General features: G+C 46.6%; 2 protein-coding genes across 5 annotated transcripts in view; one reads left to right on the top strand and one right to left on the bottom strand.

Annotated features, from left to right (window-relative positions):
• Positions 1 to 11977, top strand: part of LOC310680070 (unconventional myosin-X-like) — a 77742-nt gene extending 65765 nt beyond the window's left edge. For all 3 annotated transcript variants that reach the window (XM_083446291.1, XM_083446290.1, XM_083446292.1), the window contains 11 exons: positions 563 to 705; positions 1762 to 1956; positions 2685 to 2842; positions 4354 to 4477; positions 5091 to 5388; positions 6033 to 6240; positions 6443 to 6579; positions 6789 to 6915; positions 7310 to 7759; positions 8398 to 8589; positions 9175 to 11977. In XM_083446291.1, coding sequence (XP_083302417.1) covers positions 563 to 705; positions 1762 to 1956; positions 2685 to 2842; positions 4354 to 4477; positions 5091 to 5388; positions 6033 to 6240; positions 6443 to 6579; positions 6789 to 6915; positions 7310 to 7759; positions 8398 to 8589; positions 9175 to 9288 — 2146 coding nt within the window. In that variant the 3' untranslated portion in view covers positions 9289 to 11977. The remainder of the gene's footprint in view (positions 1 to 562; positions 706 to 1761; positions 1957 to 2684; positions 2843 to 4353; positions 4478 to 5090; positions 5389 to 6032; positions 6241 to 6442; positions 6580 to 6788; positions 6916 to 7309; positions 7760 to 8397; positions 8590 to 9174) is intronic.
• A 729-nt stretch (positions 11978 to 12706) lies between these two features.
• AIP (AHR interacting HSP90 co-chaperone) lies at positions 12707 to 21176 on the bottom strand. 2 transcript variants are annotated; one of them, XM_083446475.1, is made up of 6 exons: positions 19814 to 21176; positions 18562 to 19434; positions 17343 to 17531; positions 16752 to 16928; positions 16222 to 16363; positions 12707 to 15720 (listed from the first exon to the last, which is right to left on the bottom strand). In XM_083446475.1, the coding sequence occupies exons 2-6, from the start codon at positions 18661 to 18663 to the stop codon at positions 15515 to 15517; spliced, it is 816 nt and encodes a 271-aa protein (XP_083302601.1). In that variant the 5' UTR covers positions 18664 to 19434; positions 19814 to 21176; the 3' UTR covers positions 12707 to 15514. The 2 variants fall into 2 exon arrangements, with proteins under 2 accessions (XP_083302601.1, XP_083302600.1); XM_083446474.1 differs by having other exon boundaries at positions 18562 to 18741; positions 20996 to 21124.
• Positions 21177 to 21227: the final 51 nt, after the last annotated feature.

The raw sequence follows: 21227 nt of genomic DNA on the forward strand, positions 1-21227 counted from the left end.
TAAGCCATATGGTACTATATAGGTAATAACCCGCACTTTGAATTGTGCCCCGGAAACAGACCTGTAGCCAGTGGAGCTGTTCTAGCAAGGAAGTTGTCTGCTCCCTATAACCAGCCAACAATCTGGCTGCAGCTTTTGGAGCCAGTTGAAGTTTCGGAGTACTATTCAAAGGCAGCCCCACGTAGAGTGTGTTAGAGTAATCCAAACTGGATGTAACTAAGACATCTGTCACTGTGGCCAAATCAGACATCTCATACGCTTCCCCCTCTTCCCCACAACACATGCCCATTTCTTCGATAATAGTAGTTTTTCTGGACGTGGCAAAGACTAAGTGCTTCCACAGTTTTAAAGTTGCATCTGAAGCAGTAATCTGACTTGCATCCTTCAAAAAGAGAGCAAAATCAATGTGTTTCTGTGTGTGGCCTAACCTTCACATTTTTTTCTTCTTGCACAGCTTGAGTCTGGGCAAAAAACAAACAGATTTGTGTTGTGGCTTTGGAAAAATATTAATATTGATGATGTTGACGACGAGATACTAATTTTGATGATGGTGATTTTTCAGGCCAAACTCCTTTGTGATCATCACAGCAAATAGAGTCATTCACTGCAACAGTGACATCCCAGAAGAGATGCACCACTGGATCTCCCTCCTGCAGAAGCCCAAAGGCGAATCCCGGGTCGATGGGCAGGAGTTTCTTGTGAGAGGTATGAAGGCAAGATGAAAGAGCTGGCTAAATATATTGTGCCTGAGGCAGAACACCTAAACAGTACCCTCCTTGCCTCAGTGGTGTTAATAATACAAATAAGTCATTTGCTGGCCTTTGAGGCAGCCTATCTCACCATAGCACTAGTTGCTACAGTCATGGCACAGCTCACTCTTCCAAAGTGATAATGGCACTTCCCACTTTATAAATGGGATATGAAGCTGCTGATGACCATGAGAACCGATGCAATAGAGTGGCTCATAACATGCCGTGGTAAGAAAGCCTCCAGTTCAAATCTCCCCTCATCCAGGAATTCTCTAGGTGGCCATGGGCAAGTTTGCTGCTTTCTTTGCCTCAACCCCACCTGTTCATATTGGCATTGCAGGATGCTTGTAAGGATTTACTAAGAGAAAGCCACCATAGTCTTAATGTTCTGACAGCAGTGTATAAGTGTTAAGAACTGAGGTATGTATTCACACCCTTTAAGTGTGGGTTTCACTGACAAGATACCCAGGGTTAGCAGCAGAGTATTTAATCTGAGGAACGATGTAAACAGACTGAAGTTTGAGGTGACTGTGATTCATCCCAGTAATTAAATGCTGATCCTGTCATCGCTCTCTCAACTGTCAAAATTCCCACCCACCACCCAAACCATCATTCAGCACACACTTCAGCTGCCCCCTCCCACTTGCCTTAACATTCTGTACCCCAAGCAGTCTCCTCCCGCCCCCTCACTTCCCTCCAAACACAAACGCCAAACATGGTTCATTAAAAGCTCTTTGGGTGGTTAAGTGTTACCTAAACACTCTCTTTCTTTCTTTCTTTCTTTCTTTCTTTCTTTCTTTCTTTCTTTGCAATGCATGCTCTGATAGTGAAATCAGGAAGTCAGCTGGGGGAGATGGTGGTTTAGACTGAATTGTGCCTCCTCCTTCCTCTGTTCTTTATAAGAAAGGAGCAGGAATTTGAAAGTCTCCAGCAGCATCCCATTAGCAGGAGAGCAAACTCGATTTCTTGAATTCCAATTGCATTGGGCCCTGTTGTCCCTCTTTCCCATCAGGCTGGCTTCATAAGGAGGTCCAGAGCAGTAGCAAGACCTCTTCCCTGAAGGTGAAGAAACGCTGGTTTGTGCTGACCAACACTGCCCTTGATTACTACAAATCGTCCGAGCGCACAGCCACCAAGCTCGGGACACTGGTGCTGAACAGCCTCTGCTCAGTGGTCCAGCCGGATGAAAGGGTCTTCAAAGAAACAGGTAAGGAACAGGAAAAGGTGTTCTTTGTGTGCCACTGTGTCTTTCTCTGAGTGTTCGTTGCCATTCTTTACCATTTTGTTCACAGCTATAAATGTGTGGAATATCATTTTGGTCATTTGTAGTAGGACACAGTCCTGGCAGACTATGGGGAGGGTCTGTATTTTGCATGTAGAGGGTCCCAGCTTCAATCCTCATTTCAAAGGATCCAGCATCAGCGCTTGGGATCTCTGCCTGGGAGACCAGCTGCTAGTATTGGGATAGATGGGACCATGGCTGGACTTTGTATGATGCAGATCACATGTTCATATGCCTGTGTCTGTTTTGCATTCATAGTTGGTAAGGCCCAAAGAGAATTTCTGAACTGACTCTGGTCATCCTATAAACCATAACATTTAATTTGCTGGTTTCTTTGGAGTGAAATAGCATTTGTGTCATGGGAATAATGGCACAAAGTGAGTCCTGTGGGATGAGGTTAGTGCTGCATGGGCCAAGCCAATCAAGTGCACAAAGGAATATCAGGGGCTTTCTGTAGACCGCTTTGGGTGCCATTAGCCAGTTTAGATCGCACAGCAACTGCATCATGTTATGAGCAGCTGATAGAGCGCAGTCAACACTGCCACCAGGATCTGGCCTCTGCCACCTCACACTTTTCTCTCTCGCTGTATCATTTGTCATCTCAATTACTCCAAGATTGGGCAGTAGTTGCCTGTTTCTGTTTGTGCCTTCAGGCTACTGGAACATCACTGTGCATGGCAGAAAGCACTCGTATCGGCTCTACACAAAGCTGTTGAATGAAGCCATGCGCTGGGTCTCTGCCATCCAAGGAGTCATTGACAGCAAGGTTCCCATTGAAACACCCACGCAGCAGCTGATTCGGGACATCAGAGTAAGTGCCTCTAACTCTTAATTGCACATGAGTATGAGGGATGCGGTGGCGCTGTGGTCCAAACCACTGAGCCTCTTGGGCTTGCCAATTGGAAGGTCGGCGGTTCGAATCCCCATGACGGGGTGAGCTCCTGTTGCTCAGTCCCTGCTGCTGCCCACCTAGCAGTTTGAAAGCACGTCAAAGTGCAAGTAGATAAATAGGTACCGCTCCGGCGGGAAGGTAAGCAGCGTTTTCATGCGCTGCTCTGGTTTCGCCAGGAACAGCTTAGTCATGCTGGCCACATGATCCAGAAAAACTGTCTGTGGACAAACATCGGCTCCCTCGGCCAGTAAAGCGAGATGAGTACTGCAACCCCAGAGTAAAGGGGTCCTTTACCTTTTTATAAGCTCTATAGCCAGAGTACTAGGATACCCTTATACTCACATGTTTAAGATATTAAGGCAAATGAGCTTTCCTTGCTCTCTTCACATACAACCTTTTAGGATTTGCTCGTGTGTGTAAATACCCAGGTATTTGAGCTTCCCTCCCATTATTTGCATCATTCTGCTCAGTTCAGAAGCAGAGATGTCCCTTGGCACTTTCCCTTTCTTCCTGTCCCTCTTCTAGGTATACAATTTCTCTCTGCACACACGTTGGAACAAAAGCAAGAATGTAACATACACAAAGGACAGGGTCTATTAATTCTTAAGTAGTAGGTCTGTATTCTACCAAGGACTCTGACAGAATCCCTCTTTCAGCGGGAATAGTGTGTTAAGGCACATTCATACATGCAGGATAATCCAAAGGCTGCACATTTTTATGGGAGTCATAGTTCAGTGGCGGATCACATTGTTTGCATACAGAAGGTCCCTGGTACAATACCCAACATCTCCCATGAAAGAAGGATGTCCAGTATCAGGGCTGAGGAAAACCTCTCAGACCCTGGAGGGCAGCTGCCGGTCAGAATAAAGAACACTGGCTGAACCAGTAGTTTGACTGTACAGAAGGCAGCTTCATGTGTTTGTATCATAGGGATCCCTCCACTGAGCTACAAGGAAGCACCTCTTGTAATTTTCTCTCTGAAGTTTGCTGTTTGGCCCTCCCTTTTCAGGTAGACAGATGGAAATACATGTACACTTGGTTAGTTTCCCTACACACACACACACACACACGATTAAAATTGGCAGAAGGGTGTAGATGCACATTTTATTCAACAACAAGTAAAAGTATTATGATCTGTCAGAACATGGCGTGTTTCTAAATATTCAGAATTGCTTTTGATGAGAGGGCTGTTGTTGGCCTGACATACTCTGGATATAAAGTGATCTCCAAATCCTTCTATGGACTTGGTTTGGCAGTTTCCCCTGTTGCTGACCACCTTGCCATTTTTGCAGTACAAGGCCTTTATCTGTTGTTTTATCTCTCCTGTAATGGACTCAGAGCACTTCCATTTAATAGTACAATTAGATGTTTGGAGGGAAAGAGAGAAGCCCTGTAAAGGTAACCTCTACTGGCCCACCCCTTCCTTTCAGGAGAACAGCATGAACCCTGAAGTGGTAGAACAGACCTACCGGAGGAATCCTATCCTGAGATACACCCAGCACCCCTTGCACTCGCCACTTCTACCACTGCCATATGGGGACGTTGGGGTCAACTGTGAGTGACATGGTGGCTTTCAAGGATGCTATGTCAAGGGTTCAGAAGGAATAATTTTTGAGAGGATGGGATGGGACTGAGCTTTACAGTGCAACCCAGTATACATGTTTCCTCAAAAGTAGGTTCAACTTCAGTGCGACTTACTTCTTAGCTGAGTGTGCACAAGAATTCTGTGTACATTGACTCAGAAGTAAGTCTCAGTGGGCCTTACATCCTTCTAAACATGCATAGAATTGCACGGTAAATCAGAGTTATTGCGTTGACTCTGGCTGAACTCTGATGCATAAAAAAATACTGTAGAAGTGGGAAGATGCAGTGAACTTACCAGTGGAATGGAATTAACTAGCTGATATACAAAGAATTGTGCATTAAGAAAGGAGCAGAATCATAGCCCTATCATGTAACTGTTTCTAATGGGGGGAATTGAATTGTCTCTCAAGTGACCTTTGAGTAGTGATAATTATCAGAGGAGTTTCCCTTCTCCTCTGGGTTGTGGGCATGAGCAAATGTGTTTCTTGGAGTGATGAACTAGCAGCTGGCCAGTCCGTAGTTGGAGGACATACTGACTGCCTTCTCCCTGCCTTGTTGTTTGTGCCACCTCCTCCCACTGCAGTGCAGCAAGAGAAAGGCTACAGCAGCCTCCAGGATGAAGCAATGAAGATCTTTAACTCCCTTCAGGAGATCGAGACAGTCTCTGACCCCATCCCCATTATCCAGGGCATTCTGCAGACCTGCCACGATCTCAGGCCCCTCCGGGACGAGGTGTACTGTCAGCTGATCAAGCAGACAAACCACGTGCCACAGCCCAACAGACCGGGGAACCTTCACCACTGGCAGCTGATGACCTGCATGAGCTGCACCTTCCTGCCCAGCAGAGGAATCCTCCGTTACCTCAAGTTCCACCTCAGAAGGTAAGAACCATCCTGGAGGAATTTCTCTGCAATTGTAGCTAGCTCACTGACTCCAGAGCACTGAGGAATACATTACATAACACCAGTCGCTGCAGACATATAGAAACATGGGAAGGCTGCTTCATATTGAGTCAGCCCATCAGTCCGACCAGCTCAGTATTATCTCCACTGAAGGGCAACAGCTCTCCAGGATTCAGTCCGAGCCAGAGATAGAACCAGGAACCTTCTGCATGCAAAACAGGAGGCCCTTTGCCTAATACTTGCATCCTTAGAGATCATTGCAGAGGCCACCCACCCCCAATTTACCTCCACCTTGCTTTGTGAAAACTCCAGTGCTTCCTGTACTACTTTCCCTCATACTTGCTTTCTACTCAGCAGCAGTGCCAAGCTGGTCCTGATATTTTTAGACAAAGGTGTAAATATTGGTCTCAGAGGCAGAAAATAGTAAACAACCTCTGTCCAAATGAATGAAATTTGCTTATATTAAGTGATACAACATCTTCATAGGCTGTAGGTAGCCCACAGCCTCTTGAGTTGGCTTGGCCTCGCTATACAAATGACACGGTTCTAGGTCAAAGTTTGTTTCATGACAAAATGGCAATATGTTATTTACCTCTTCTATTTCCTCACCCTCCCTCAACCAGAGTAAAAGATCTCTTCCCAGGCACTGAAATAGATCGGTATTCTCAGTTCATCACTGATTCACTGAAAAGAACCAAGAGCAGGGAGTTTGTCCCCTCCCAGGACGAAATACAGGCCCTCATCACCCGGGAGGAAATGACCACCACTGTCTACTGCCATGGAGGAGGTTCCTGTCAAATTACCATCAATTCTCATACCAGTGCCGGAGAGGTAAGAACGAAGGCAGAATTTTCAAGGTAAAGTTGTCCAGGGAAGAAGGGGCATTCAGCTTGCTTCAGATGGCCTCTACTAGTGGAAGTGGAGGGATTATATATATCTCTCTCTTAGTCCAGCCTGTTTGCATCTGTCTGAGAGGTTCCTTGTGCAACCAAATCTTTTGTGGCGTGATGTGGTCTCTCTCCTCCCTTTGTAGGTGGTAGAGAAGCTGATCCGGGGGTTGGCCATGGAAGATAGTCGGAACATGTTTGCCCTCTTTGAACGCAACAAGCATGTGGACAAGGCCATTGAGAGTCGGGTGATTGTAGCTGATGTTCTGGCCAAGTTTGAGAGGTAGGTGTTTCACAGGAATAATCCTCCTGTTTAGCATTGGGGGATCTGATACTTTCTAAACAAGAAGGCGTTCTGCCATGTTGCTGGTCCTCTGAGACCTTATGGCAGGGTGCTACGGAGATGCTGTTTTCAGAGACAGATGCTACCTGTAGACCAGCTCTTCTTAACCAACGAACCAGATGGTAACCAGCTTCTTCCTCATCTTTTAGACTTGCTGGGTCCGTGGAAGAGGAGGATGAGGATGGGCACTGGCAGCTCTACTTTAAACTGTATTGTTTCTTGGATGTTGAAAACGTTCCCAAGGAAGGGGTGGAATTTGCTTTCATGTTTGAGCAGGTAAGTCTTCGCATGGGAGAGAATAAGCAGGTGGGTGGCTGAATGGGTGGCTGGATCAAGCCAGGGCTGTGAATAATTTGCCTGCAACAGCCCATTGCTATTAGGACACTGAGTTGTTCATCTTGACTTATAAGGCAATATGCATAACTTAATTATAACTCCAAAGGGGTAAGCATAGGCATTGGGATGGTCTCTTGAAGCAAACAGCCTTTGGAAAAAAAACGTATTTTAGTTAGCTAGTTATTTGCCTGCTTTTTAGTGTATCTACCTCCCAAGGTTGGTTACAACATACCAATGTACAGTATTAAAATCCCAAAGTTTCAAAGAACAATAAAATAGCAAGTAACAACATTTATAAACCCACGAATAAAATTGCTCCTTCTGCTATTCACAGGCTCATGAAAGTCTCATTGACGGCCATTTCCCTGGTCCAGAGGAGACACTGCAGCACTTGGCTGCTCTGAGGCTGCAGTACCTCTATGGGGATATTTCCAAAATCTCCTGGTCCCTGGACAACATCTATCCAGTGAAGAGGCTGAAGTCCAAAATCCTGCAGTCCATGAAGAGTAGCGGTCCCAGCAGCCATGCTCTGGAGAAAAGGCGGACCAGCTTCCTGGAGGGCACTCTGAAGCGCAGCTTTAAGGCGGGCTCAGTGAAGAAGCAAAAGGTGGAAGAGGAGCAGATGATGGAGATGTGGGTGAAAGAGGAGCTGTCGGCAGCTCGGGCCAGCATAACAGAAAAGTGGTGCAAACTGCAGGGGCTGCTCCAGCAGCAAGCCATGGTGGCCTACATGAACATCATGAAGGAATGGTCGGGCTACGGCTCCACTGTCTTTGATGTGGAGGTGAGAGACACACAAGAAGCCTCAGTATTAATCCTTCTTCTTTTGAAAGATGCTACAGGAGGATTATGTTTATTATCTCAGTTGCACTTCATAAGAACCTTCAAATATGGTTCCATTTTATTACCCCCACTATTACAGATTGAGGATTGTGGGGGAGGGAATTGAGGTGCAAGCTAATCGACGAATTGCTGAAGAGCATTGGGCTAGGAGGGAGGACACCCAGGTTCAAATCCTGGCTCAGCCACAGTTAAATTACCTCACAGCATTGTTTGGAGAATAAAACAGGAAAGCAGGAGAACAGAGTAGTCAGACCTGAACTGTCTGGAATGGCAGGATGTAAACACAATAAATAAATATTGGCTACCAAGCCTGTTTCATTTGGCAGATCCCATTAAAGAATGAAGTAGAAATCGAAATAAATAAATATTTTGGATCTTACTTTGACACCATTTTTTAATTATTTGCTTGAGGTGGGAATCTTTACTAATTACTCTGGGGTTTCATTGGATGCGGGGGGGGGGGGGAGAGGATTGGTTTTTGACCAGGAGCTTTCAATCTTCGGTTCAGTCGTCCACTGCATGCTTTCCCCCCCAAGCAACACCTTCCCTTTGCTAACTCTTCTTGTTTCTTTCCTGCAGTGTAAGGAAGGTGGCTTTCCCAATGATCTCTGGCTTAGTGTCAGCACAGAGAATGTGTCGGTGTACAAACGGGGAGACCCCAAACCCCTAGAAACGTTCCAGTATGAGCACATTGTCTTCTTTGGGGCTCCCCAGCCCAATACCTTCAAGCTGACAGTGGATGAGAGAGAGATGTACTTTGAAACCCCCCAGGTATGTTTCATGGAACACCAAGTTAGCCTGTTTTGTGAGTGACCACAAGCACTTTTGTGCTGAGGCAGGATTGGGTGGGCAAAAAGCATAAGCCGAAAGGCTTCCTTTTTAAAGTATGTTGCAGGGGTGGGGAACCCTTTTAGCTCCCCAGATTGGCCACATGGGTCAGATTTGACAGGTGGGTGGTGCTTAGGAATCGCCAGTCACAAAGCTGGCAAAGCATGTCTACCTCCCGTTCCCTGAGCAAAGGAGGGTGGGGGGAGCAAGGAAGACGCCTGCATTTGACAGATTTTTGGGGCTGCCTGTGCGTGTTCCTTAAGCGGAATTTAAACCCCATGTGCAAGCGGGGGTTGAATTCTGCTTAGGGAACAGCTGTGCACAGCCAAAGAAATGCAGGCTTCTTTCTTGCGTTTCCCAAAGTGATAGTAGCAGTAGGGGTTGGGAGAAAGCAAGGGGATACAGAAGACCCTTTGCAAGTCCCTGTTCCAGTTATATTCCATTGGCTTCGGGCCACCATCAGAAATTGCTGCTATATAACTGCTCAGTGCGTTAAGTGATCCTGACTGTCCCCTCTTATCTTATTAGGTGGGAGAGATCATTAAAATCATGAAAGCCTACATCAACATGATTGTGAAGAAATGTTGTAGCATCAAATCGGCCACCAGCCTGGACAGTCGTGCGAGTATCTGGACGAGGTGATGAGGCCTGTGGCGCTGCACTGAGCCCTTGAGGAAAGATACACACTGTGTTCCAGCCAGATTTGTAGCAAAAATCCTTTTTCGTAAGAAGGAAAAAACATCTCCCTTTTTTCCTTTGCTTTGAGAGAAAGAAAAAGGGACTGATGCTGAGCACCCACAGCTGTAGGGCTTGCTCTTTAACCAAAACCACAACCCCGACTACTCTGGCTAGCTACTCAAGGCAGCTGGAGGCCAGGCCCCCTCTGGCCTCACTCTTGGAGTAAAGACCTTACTGCAGATGCAAAGTGAGACCACCAGAAGCAAATGTGGCTACCTTTCTTGAAGAGATGGAGGCGCGGAAATATTTTGTGCAATAAAAGCAGCAGAAAGGCGGGTGGGTGGGTGGGGAGTCTCAATGTTGTGCTGTAATGCACCAAGCAAGATTCCCGCATGCGCAAGAGATAGAGGCTCCAGTTAATTTGGCAGCCAGGCTCTCCAATGGTAAAGATAAATTAACCCTTTGGGGGGCTGATGTTCGCTCAGGGATGAGCTGCTACTACTGAACATAGTATTGGGAGCCTCTCTGCTGCGTGGGGGGCGGGGCGGGTTGTGTTGTGTTATCAGTATTACCATCCCCAGAGGTTTAAGGTTTAATTACTTCCAAATCATAGAGTTTTCAATTATTAAAAGGCCACCACTCTGTTTGATGTTAGCGGAGATCCTCACAGAGGCTTGTGACTCGAAGCAGGATCCTTATGGAAACCACCAGCTGTGTGTAAAACGACACATATTTCTTTTGGTGCTGTTCTTCCAAGCCCTTTGGAGAGGAGCTATTTCTCATGGTGCATGTTTGGAGAGTTTGCCACTTGGTAGTATAAAAAAACCCATTTCTCTGATGAGTCCAGGGGGTGAGATTTGTGGATAGATCTACGTGTATCCAGTTGCAAGGAGAACAGTCCCTTTTCCCTAATCACTTTGATGCTGCTTTCCCTTCCTTCCTGGAGTTTGGGCTGCTTTTATTCCTTATCCTTTTCTATAGGCTAGTTTTTATGCCACACAAAGCCTTGGGAGGCTACAGATAGTAAAACAGACTAAATGATGGATTTTGAGAAGGTAAGAGGAGGGAGCTGGCTGCGAAGGCGGCAGAGAGAAAAACCAACTAGAGTCAAGGTAACTGAGAACACAGAAGGCTGAAGGAATCATCTGTGCTTGATGAGGTAGGGAAGGATCAGGGCACGGGGAGGAGTCAGATGAGTTGGCTGTACATCTCTGAATCCCCACCTGTCGGAGGACTTGCTCCATTCTCTCCTGAAGACCTCCAGCATGTCAACCTGGGAAAAATGGGTTTATCCTGTAAGCTGCTGAAGCCCTAGGGGAGGCATGGGGAATCTGTGGCCCTCCAGATATTCCTGGGCTACACTTTCCTTCATCCCTGTCCATGGGCTGTTCTAGCTGGAGCTTATGGAGGGGTTCATCCACCTGAAGACCAACAAGTTTCCACTAGGCTAAGTGCCACATTGGTCCATTGTGGTTGCTTACAAAAGCCATGTACATAAGCCCTCCAACGACACTAGCTTGCAGTGGGTTGGCAGATGACAGATAAAAGGCAGTTAATGCAAAATATGTCTCTTTATCCTGCTTCTGCTAGCAGTAGGAAAGGGATAAAGAGGTGGATAAAGTATTGAAGTCCAGTCCCCAAAGGGTTCAAATCTTACTCTGCCCACCTCCTGCCTTCTGAGACATCTTTGGCCATTACCCAGATATTTGTAAGCATCTTTTCATAGCCTATGGGGCTAGGGACTTAATTTTTTTAAAAGAAAAATACAGCCAAGATTCTCAGGATCCTGAATTCTTTGTCTACTATCCATTTCTACGTTTGTGTAATTTGAGGGGAATTATATTCAACTATGCCTTCCTGTCTAAGCACAAAGGCAGCATTTTTCCCTATTCCAGGCTATTTTGGGGTTTTCCACTTTCTTTTTCAGCTAGGCAAATCAAGCTGCCAATCTGCTCTGACCTACCAAGGTTGAATTTCAAATCTCTTGTCCAGCCCACTCAGTAAAACCCAAAGAATCTGGAACTTTTCCTCTACAAAGGATTGTCCAATCAGGGATCTCGTTTCCACACTCCCATCCCTTTGTCCCTGGGAATGCAAATAAAGTAAGTCACACCTGTCTGAAGAAGCCATCCAGTGATGTAATTATAATTGCTTTCTTTTTTATTGAAGCAAAAACACAAAAGCCACAGTTCAGGGTTTAGCAGCCACCTCTTTTCTCCTGTAAGGTGCCCACCCAAATATCCTGTGCATGTTATGTAGTTACATCAGCAAGGCTGGACAGACTGTCTCACCATTCTGTAGTTTTGAAAGAGAAACATTGCCTTAAGACACCAGACTGAGTCACATTAAGAGTTCTTACCTCTTTGTTTTGGCCCTCACCAGGTTGCAGAGTGGAACAAAGACGACTAGTGAACTTAATATTCCCTGTTTGGTCTGATACATACTAGAACCTTCTTAGTACACTTTCCTGCTCCCCAGTCCTTAGCCCTGAATTACTGCTCTGTCCTGGCTCATGGGTTGCTGCAGGCAGCTTAAACCCAATTAGAAGTATAACTTCCATTAATTCTATTGCAGATTTCCTTCTGCTCTTTTTGTTTGTTTAATTTGTAACTGGCTTTACAAGATGGAAGTTTAATAAATTATTGGATTGAAATTGTTTTTCTTTGTTTCAGTACCTCACTCACAGGCTCACAAGACATTTTTTTGTAGAATTCTTTCCCATTTTTTATTTTTTTCAAATTCCTTGGATTGTTTGTAACAGTCCATGCATGGGTGGAATGAACTTGCATAGCGGAACTCCACCTTCCTCTCCTTCCCCCTGCAGTCTTCCCACAATCTTAGGAACCATAGGGGCTGCAGAGGTGAGGAAAACAAGGTGGAAGTCCTGTTGTGCAAGCAGATGTAAACTTTCACAACAGTAAGTTCTGTCAATTATTAGTAACAGACGACCAAAAAATAATAATAATTGAACAGAAAAACCTGCTTATGGGTATCCAGCTAAAGCTTTTCACATTTCAGAAGTGCTCTATTCCTTCCTGGGCTGCTTTATAAAATTTCTATCCCATCACTGAGGGGAGGGATTAGGCTACAGAAAGTCAACTGAACAGGGTACAATAATTTTACTTACAAGGCTGTGCCTGTGTTGATTTCCTGAGCCAACTCCTTGCTCAAGCCCTCGAACAGGAGAGTAGGTATACAGATGTTTCAACTTTCCTTTATAGCAAATTACTTGTTTTCATTCTTGGAAGAAAAAGTTGCAATTTTCCTTATTGACGGCGATTCAGAGGTAAACGGGGGTCTAGACTAAACACGCCAGTTTTTAATCCTCTGGCTTCTTTTCTAGTTTCCACCAGGACCCAAAGATGCCAGAACTGTCACCAAATTGCTTTTGAATATGTTTAATTTTTATATAAACAAATACCATACACTTGAACCTGCAATATAGAAACACAATGATGATTTTTAAAAATTATTTCCCAAAGATTTTGTGTTAGCCAGGCTTGCCTTCTGCGACTGATTTGCACTAGCAGTACAGAGACTTTGATAGGTGTAGCATGAGACTCAAAGCTGACCAACAAAGCCCTACCTGCTCCAAATATAGATATGGTCCAGAAAAAAGCAGTACAACCTTTGTAGCTCAAAGACAGGTAACATACAATAATCTAACCATTAAAAAACATAAGCAAAAACATTTTCTTGCAGTACTTTGTGGTAGAGAGGAAACTTTATTGTACAACTCTGAATTCTACTGGTGGTTATTTAGACGACCATTACTGAGCACAATCTACTGCCAAGTTCCTCAGTGCAAGAGCCGCTGAACTGAATGGGAGCCGCACAGAAATAATAGATTGTGCCAACTGTGGCGTTCGATCCCACATTCTCTATTCACCCACTTTATCCCTAGGGGCATGTGCTAGGCTAAATATACACTGGGTAGCAAATTTTAAAGCCGCAGAAGGATGAACAAAGTGTTCCTTTCTGCTTGGTTCATGACATTTCAATTTTGATTTGGTATGGTGTTTGGATGATCTCCCATTTTCTCTGCAAGTGCATGTAATATCAGGACAACAATGGGCTGCCCTCTGGAGTAGAAGTTGGAGAGTACAGGCACACAGTACTTTGAAAAAGCAAGGTGCCTTTTCCCCATGGGACACCTTGACAGCTACAGTTTTTAATCCAGCTATACAGACCGTGCTATGCACACTGGTGCTGAAAACAGTCTGGAGGGGGGTCTGCACTGTGTACAGATGTATACTGAAGAGAGACAGCACAGACCAACAAAAGAAAATAAACTGATTTGCAAGGAAAGGTAACTGGGAAGATGTAAAAAAAATTAAAATACATTATTATTGGCTCTGTAGATGTATTTGGTAGGAACACAAGTAATCCAATTTGAACTGGGTAGGTAAATGGTATCTCCCTCTTTTAGGGCCAGTTTCACAGTCCAGGCAAAGACTGCAATCACACTCACCATACAACAGAGATTCAAGGCATTATAAGAGCCCATTGTCCTGATATTGCTCAGGTATGAACTCCACTGATTCTGTACCCAAGATTGGCAATCCAAGCACAAAACCCATTCTAACAAGCAAATAACCTTGGTGGGTTGGGGCAAAGATCCTTCCTCACGGAAAAACACCCTGAACAAGTGTTCTTTGCATCCTAAGTCTTTCAGTGAATCTGACTGTCTTTGATTCAGTTTCTGAAATAATTAAAGGGAAAAAGCTGCTTATGACGGCATGCCCACCCATCATCTTTTCCTACACAGAAGGAAGGGAAAAACTCTCTGAGCCTTTGACATGATCCCCTTACTGTTGGCTGCTGCTATACTCACAGGGAAAGTTGGTGCTTATGAGGCACTGCCGTCCTCTTGTGCCCTTGGCCTTAGGTAAATCACTGGTGCCAACAATTACCTGTGCCACTTGATGTGGCTTAAACATTTCAGAAGGTGGCAACAGTCACCCTCGGAGTTTCAGAATATGCTGCACAGTATATTGCTCAAATATATACATTCTAGCAGGGCTGGTTGGCTGGCCTCACCTTTTGCTATTTGCTCCCAAGCCCTACCTCTCAGAGAAGGACGGACTGAGGCCTGTTGCTGTACTGCATCAGTTTGGAATATTTGCTACTGGAGGCATCAAGAAACAATATGCACAAGACTCCTCTCTCTCAGTCATGTACTAAAGGCCCAAATAAACGAAGAGTTCTTCATTTTAGCAGAAAATGTTTTGAAACTGCCTCTTCCTCCAACCAGCTACAAAGCACCAGGAACAACAAGGAATGTTGACAGCAGCCATTACATCAAGTAACAGGGAAGCTGGCATTCGGCAGAGCCTCCTAGATTGCAAAGCAGCACAGGGCACCGCATGTCTATGGTTGACCTATCACACCACAACACACTTTATCTAAAGAAGCCAAGGGTTTCCAACACAACAACCACAATGCAGTAGGTGCAGTCTCTCTTTTTCCTTTAAAAAGACCTGCTGGACGGAGCATCCAACGGTTTGGTTCCTTCTTACTCAGCAATACACCACGTAAGGTTCCCTCACAAAGGGAGATGTATTTGGATCCTGAGGCATCATCCCACACAGCCAGGAGCCAGAAAAGGGCAACCTCTCCTTATAACCTGCACACTAGCCAGGATGGACTGAGTACAAGCGCAAACACATGCACTACTGCACACAGAGGGCATGGCAAGGAGGAATGGCACTCAAAGGGAGAACTGATCACCTTCATGCAACTCTCATCATAAATGGCCCATTCAGCCTTGGCCCACAACACAAAGCATACCTCACAGTATCTCCTGGCAGCTCTCACACAAGCTAAGTTTCTCTCTTCATGAGCAACACAGGAAAAGGCACTGTGTGCAATGGAACAGGGTAAAGGGTCACTTGGAGGGATAACATAAGAGGCTCACACCTAATCTGGCAGACACATTCCTCTTTGGCCTGGGAAATCAGAAAGCCTTCCCTTCCCTCTCCCTCTTCCCTTTGGCAAATACTGCTATTTGCACAGAGGCAACATACTTTGCTGACAAGAAAGGGCGGCTTCCCCAATATCTGTGCAAAGGGGAGGGCCGCACTAGCCCTGAGCCAAGGAGTCTCATGGTCCATTGGTGCTGCCTGGCCCTAGAGCGCCGACAGCAAAGCCTCAGCTGTCCCGAGTGGGACAGCAGCAGGCGGCATCGTGGCTACTGAGAGAATATGCCTTTGAAACGGATCTTGTCCTCGTCTTCTTTCTGACGTAAGCGGGTCTCCAGGCTACGCAGCTCCCGGGCAACCACAGGGCCCAACGACGGATCCAGCTGCAAGACCTTGGCAAAGTCAGCCTGCGCTTCGGTTGCATTCCAAACAGCAGCATGGGCCTTGGCTCGCTTGAAGTAGGCTTTGACGTTATCTGCGGGGAGAGCCAGCACCTGAGTAATGCAGGCAGGCTCTGTACACTCTGACCAGGCCCACCCAGTGGTCTATTCCACTTTCAACCAGGGCACAATACAAAGCTCCCCCCTCAACCCCAGTTACATGCAAGGACTCTCTTATTTATTTAAAATGACACATATCACACCTATCCCCCAGGTGGTGCACCAGGGTTCTCCCCTTCTCATTTTATCTTCACAACCCTGTGAGGTTGGATAGGCTAGGAGACAGTGACTAGCATAGCACAAGGTCACCCAGTGAGCTTCATGTCTGAGAGATGTGCACCCTGGTCTCCCAGGTCCTAGTCCAACACGTTAACCACTATACCACGCTGGCTCTCTAAAACCACAGTAGGTTGCCTCTGCCCCACATGCAGTCCCTTGCAACACAAAGTTAGATTAATCAAATCCCACAACTCCCTATTTTCAGAGCTGCTTCCCATTCCCCACTAGGGCATGGTGTGGCCAGCAAAATGCCTTACCTTCATACTTGTTGAGAATAGAGGAGCAGTGATCCAGCACCTCGTAATACTCCTCATTCAACAGCTTACACTGGCAGTAATTCAGCAGCAAAGGGGTGATTTGTTGGTCCAGCTGGATCCAGTCTGGGGATCCGGGCTGCTCCTGGGGTACAGGACAAGGAAAAGAGCATGAGGCACAGCTGGAGGATTTCAAAGGTTCCCCTACATATGAGAACAGAAGTGCCATGATGGCTGGGCAGCACAACCAAGGGCCCTGTTGACTGAAAAGGAGTGGCCTCCTGGAAGCCCTGCCATCAGAGCAGACCTTATGGAATGAAAGACAGGGGAGGAACTGCGCAGGAAGAAGGGCTGCCCTTTATGCGGTGCCAACCCTGCTTATCAATCCACAACTCACATCTGACTCTGCAGCATGACGCAAGGGAAGTGGGATCCCTGCTACATCCGGAGCTGACACACCCACCCTCTTAACACAAATGTGTAGACAAAAGTGAAGCTGCACTAGGGTGTGAGGAAGACGCGCCTTCCCTCACCTTCATCTGCAGGTTCTTGAGGCAAGCGATGGCATCGTAGTACTTGGCAGCTGCCTCCTGCACTTTGCCTTCCTTGTAGAGCTCATTGCCTTCCTGGTGGATCAGGGGCACGGCCTTCACTTTCTCGTCATCGGACATGGCCCAAGGATCTTGCCGGTATGTGCCAGGAACTTCCACCTAAGCGAGGCACAAAGGTAGCAGGCTGGGTTAGATAGCGGGGGCAATGTGAGCACGGTAAGAGCCCGTCTGACTGTGTGCCTTCCGCATCCCAGGGTACAGGTAAGGAAAAAAAGAGTCTTTGATGAGATTTATGAAACGGGGGGGGGGGGGGTGAGATAATAGGAGGGCTCTCAGTAGGCAGCTGCTGCTTCATCCCTGTGTGGTACCTCTAAAAAGCTAGCAAAATCATCTCATGTACTTACCCAAGAAAATAAAAGCGGAGACCAAGACAGATCTGTTGGGAATCAGCTTTCTCCTCCCTTCTTGCACATCCATACACCCACATACAGGAGAAACTCTCAAATACACAAGAGAGTCATCACTCTCCTGATTCTGACTGTCCCAGAGGACCTCACCTTTCCTTCCCCTCACCTTGAGCATCTCAATGGCAAAGATGAGGGGCTGGGGGTTCTGCTGCAGCTCATCGAGGTCTGGGTAACCCAGGGAGTGATGCTCATGCATCTGAGCAATGCCACAGCAATGCCGTTGTCCCTCCAGTGGATCTTTCCCAGCCGCAATGTTCCTCAAGCTCTTTGACACCATTGGGTACAAGACCACATGCTGGAGAGAAAGAAAGAAAAGATCAGGCATAGTCCTTCTTGCTAGGAGAGAAGAACCTCTCCCAGGGAATACCATCAGCCCCAAAGATATGAGATAAAATTTTGTGCACGTGCAAAATGGTGTATTGTCTCTCCAAAAAGAACAAATCTGGCATTCCATCACCTGTGCCAGATCCAAATACTTAGTTGTGAGTTGAGGAAGGAGAATCCTGAAAGCTGCAGCTAAGGAAACTCCAATTCTGCACCAAGAAAGCATAAGGATGTGTTAGGGAAACTACAGATGCCAGGGTTAGGGAAGAGGCCTTTCCCGGCCTGGTATGTCTAAGCCACTTCCCACACTAGACCAAGCTAGCTTGCCGCAGAAGTGGGGATTCTGGGTTCAACTTAAAAACAGGTATATAGAAAGAGGAGTACCTGGATGCCAAGATCCAAGTCTGAGGCAAGTACTGTTTAGTGAGAGAACCCTAGCAGATTTAAAATAGCAAAATATACAGCAAAATAAAGTGTGGAAATATAAGTTGTTAGACCTTCATAATACACCCTTCCAAGCTCCTTCCAAAGTTTTCCTCCTCCCCTAACATAGAAAAAGACCACACATTGGGTAAATTAAAAATGGTTTACTGACTTCAAATGGCTTCATAAAGTTGCACAGACACTAAAAGTTGGCTAAGTTACAAAGTGGTTAAAGTTTCTAAATGATTGGTCTAGGAACTCAAAATAGTGGTTTGTGAGAGCCATGCTGAGCTTCTCAGGTAGATGTATGTGGAAATTAGAACAATAGGCTTGATGACCTAAGGGGAAGTGATCTAACTAAGCCTGGGCAGGACAGCTTATTCTGTGGTATTAACCCGTTCATGCATTAATTAAGACTTAAGAATGGTGGTTCTATGATTGGTAGAGCAGGAGACTCTTAATCCCAAGGTCATGGGTTTGAGCCCCACTTCCTGCATTGCAGGGGATTGGACTAGATGACCCTCGTGGTCCCTTCCAACTCAACAATTCTATGAGGCTGTTCATCCCACAAGGATTACCTTTGTGTCACACAAGAACTCAGCCATCTCTCCCTCTCTCATGGTGTGCAGGATAGTCTCCCAAACGGGCAGCTTGAATTTCTTGCCAATGATGAGCTCCATGGGCTTCCCTCGGGTACGGCTGTCATCCAAGACTCGCTGGTCCGGACTGCAGAGCAGTGTGCGGTAGTGGAAGGTCACCTGAAGAGAAGGGGAAGCAGAGTGGTTGGATTAAGGAACTGACGTGGTATTACACCAACTTATAATACCATGAATAAAGCTAATAGCACAGTACATTGCCCTTACTGTATACAAGTGAAAGAGTTAGTGCAATCAAGCTAAGAACAGAGTTTGTAGAAATTTCAGCTTATTAGCTGATCCATTCCATGCACTGTAGGAACTGGACCTTTAACATGGTGGTACCTACCCTATGAAGCTCCCTTTCATGGCATCAAGCAGGCACCAACTCTTTCATCTTTTCGGGGCCTATCAAATAACCTTCATTTTCTACAATAAGCTTTTCAAGTGGAGTTCCACCACCACCACCCCCGTCTGCATCTGTCCTTGACATGTACACACACACACATACACACACATATATGGATGTTGCTAAATCACTTTGGGATTTTATATGGGAAGCATTAAATAAATACACATTTGATTCTCAACATCCATTTAAATAACTGGTCATATCAACCGGCAAATAGATATAGAAAGTCCTAGCCCAGGGTTTTAAATAAGCCCAGAAAAGTTACCTAGCCTGCAAAAATGTTTAGTAGCCAGCTGGGAGCTGGCAAAGAAAGACTGGAGAGTTGCAGTACCAAGCTGGATGCAGAAGAACAGAGCACTCCATTCCCTCCTCTGCTAGCCCATTCACTCACCTACATGCAAGTCCTGGCCAACCATAAAAGGTAAAGGTAAAGGTACCCCTGCCTGTACGGGCCAGTCTTGCCAGACTCTAGGGTTGTGCGCCCATCTCACTTAAGAGGCCAGGGGCCAGCGCTGTCCGGAGACACTTCCGGGTCACGTGGCCAGCGTGACAAAGCCGCATCTGGCGAGCCGGCACCAGCGCAGCACACGGAAATGCCGTTTACCTTCCCGCTAGTAAGCGGTCCTTATTTATCTACTTGCACCCGGAGGTGCTTTCGAACTCCTAGGTTGGCAGGCGCTGGGACCGAGCAACAGGAGCGCACCCCGCCGCGGGGATTTGAACCGCCGACCTTTCGATCGGCAAGCCCTAGGCGCTGAGGTTTTTACCCACAGCGCCACCCACGTCCCATGGCCAACCATAGCTACGACTTAAACACAAGCCTGTACCAGCTCACTCACCATACCATACTGCTATGTGGGTGGATTGAGCAGCAGGTCTCACAAGCTACTGAGCCAGAAGAAACTGTTATTCATGATGCTGTAGGGGAATTATACAGCAAATAAAAATAACTTGTTTAAATATCTCTGTCCCCCAATTTCTCAGGCAGAGAATAAAGGGGGGGTTACTGCATTAGGAAATGTAAATGGAGGAAGGGGCTTCAGCATCTTATAAACACAGATCTGCTACTAGCTAAAGGTGGCCTAGGTGACTTTTATCCCAGGAAGCCACTTTATAGCAGATCAGACTATGTGCCCCCTAGTTTAGGGTTACGTGCTCTGACTACCAGCAGCTGCTCAACAGGGTCATGGGAAGAGGAGGCCCTTTCCTCTCCCTTCCTATCTGTTCCTTTTAATTGAAGATGCCTGGTGCAGAACCTGAATACAAAGCACCTGATCTGCTACTCACCTATGGCCCTTCTTAAAGGAATAAAGGTTCTCTCAGGCATACCACGACTGGGAGAAGCAAGTGTCTTCACTATCCAATTATGCAGATTAATCTGTAAAGTGTTTACTGGTAGCACAGATGTGGCTTTATCCTATTTTAATGCACATATTCAGTTTACAAGCACCAAGTCTGTTCTCACTGCAAATATGATCCTGTTTTGAAGGTTGGGGCAGGGCCTCTTGTATCAATTGATGCTTTGGGGAACCGCCGACCTTCTGATCGGCAAGCCCTGGGCTCTGTGGTTTAGACCACAGCGCCACCCGCGTCCCCCAAGCAGTGTATACATTTTATTAAATAAATAAGACCCCCCCCCATACTTCCTTCCCCCCCTCGGGATTAACCCGTCCCATATTCGAAGTGGACTTGGAAGCACAGCTTGCAAAATGCACATTTATGGGCGGGGTGGGGGAAGAATCCCTCCATCTCGAAGGCAGGAACAAATCAGCCTCGAGTTAGCAAAATGCTGGATGTAATAAAGCGTGGGTAACGAGCTCAACTCACAAACCCCGCACCCCACTATCTTCCCTGCGCACGCGTATTTTAGCCTCCTCGTGCGTCATCGCCACTCGCTTGCGCATGCGCGTTCCTCCGGCCCCGTTCCGTTATTTACCTCAGCCCCGAGAAACCGTCCTTTCTCACCTTGGTACCATCTTGGTAATCTGGTTGGGGCCCTCGGCCTTCCTGCACCAACCGCTTCTGGATGCCATCCGCCCGGAGCTGCGCGACCTGGTCCGCCATGATGGCTCCTCGCCCGAGTTTTGCTTCGAGGCAACCTTCGTGCGTCTCCGTAGCCTACGGACGAGCCACCGAAGCTCCCTTCGGCGGATGCCGGATGTCGTCGGTTATTTCCGTATCCGGCTTCGGACGCGGC

This window comes from Podarcis tiliguerta, assembly GCF_965153285.1.
Source record: "Podarcis tiliguerta genome assembly, chromosome: 1".
Taxonomy (NCBI): Eukaryota; Metazoa; Chordata; class Lepidosauria; order Squamata; family Lacertidae; genus Podarcis; species Podarcis tiliguerta.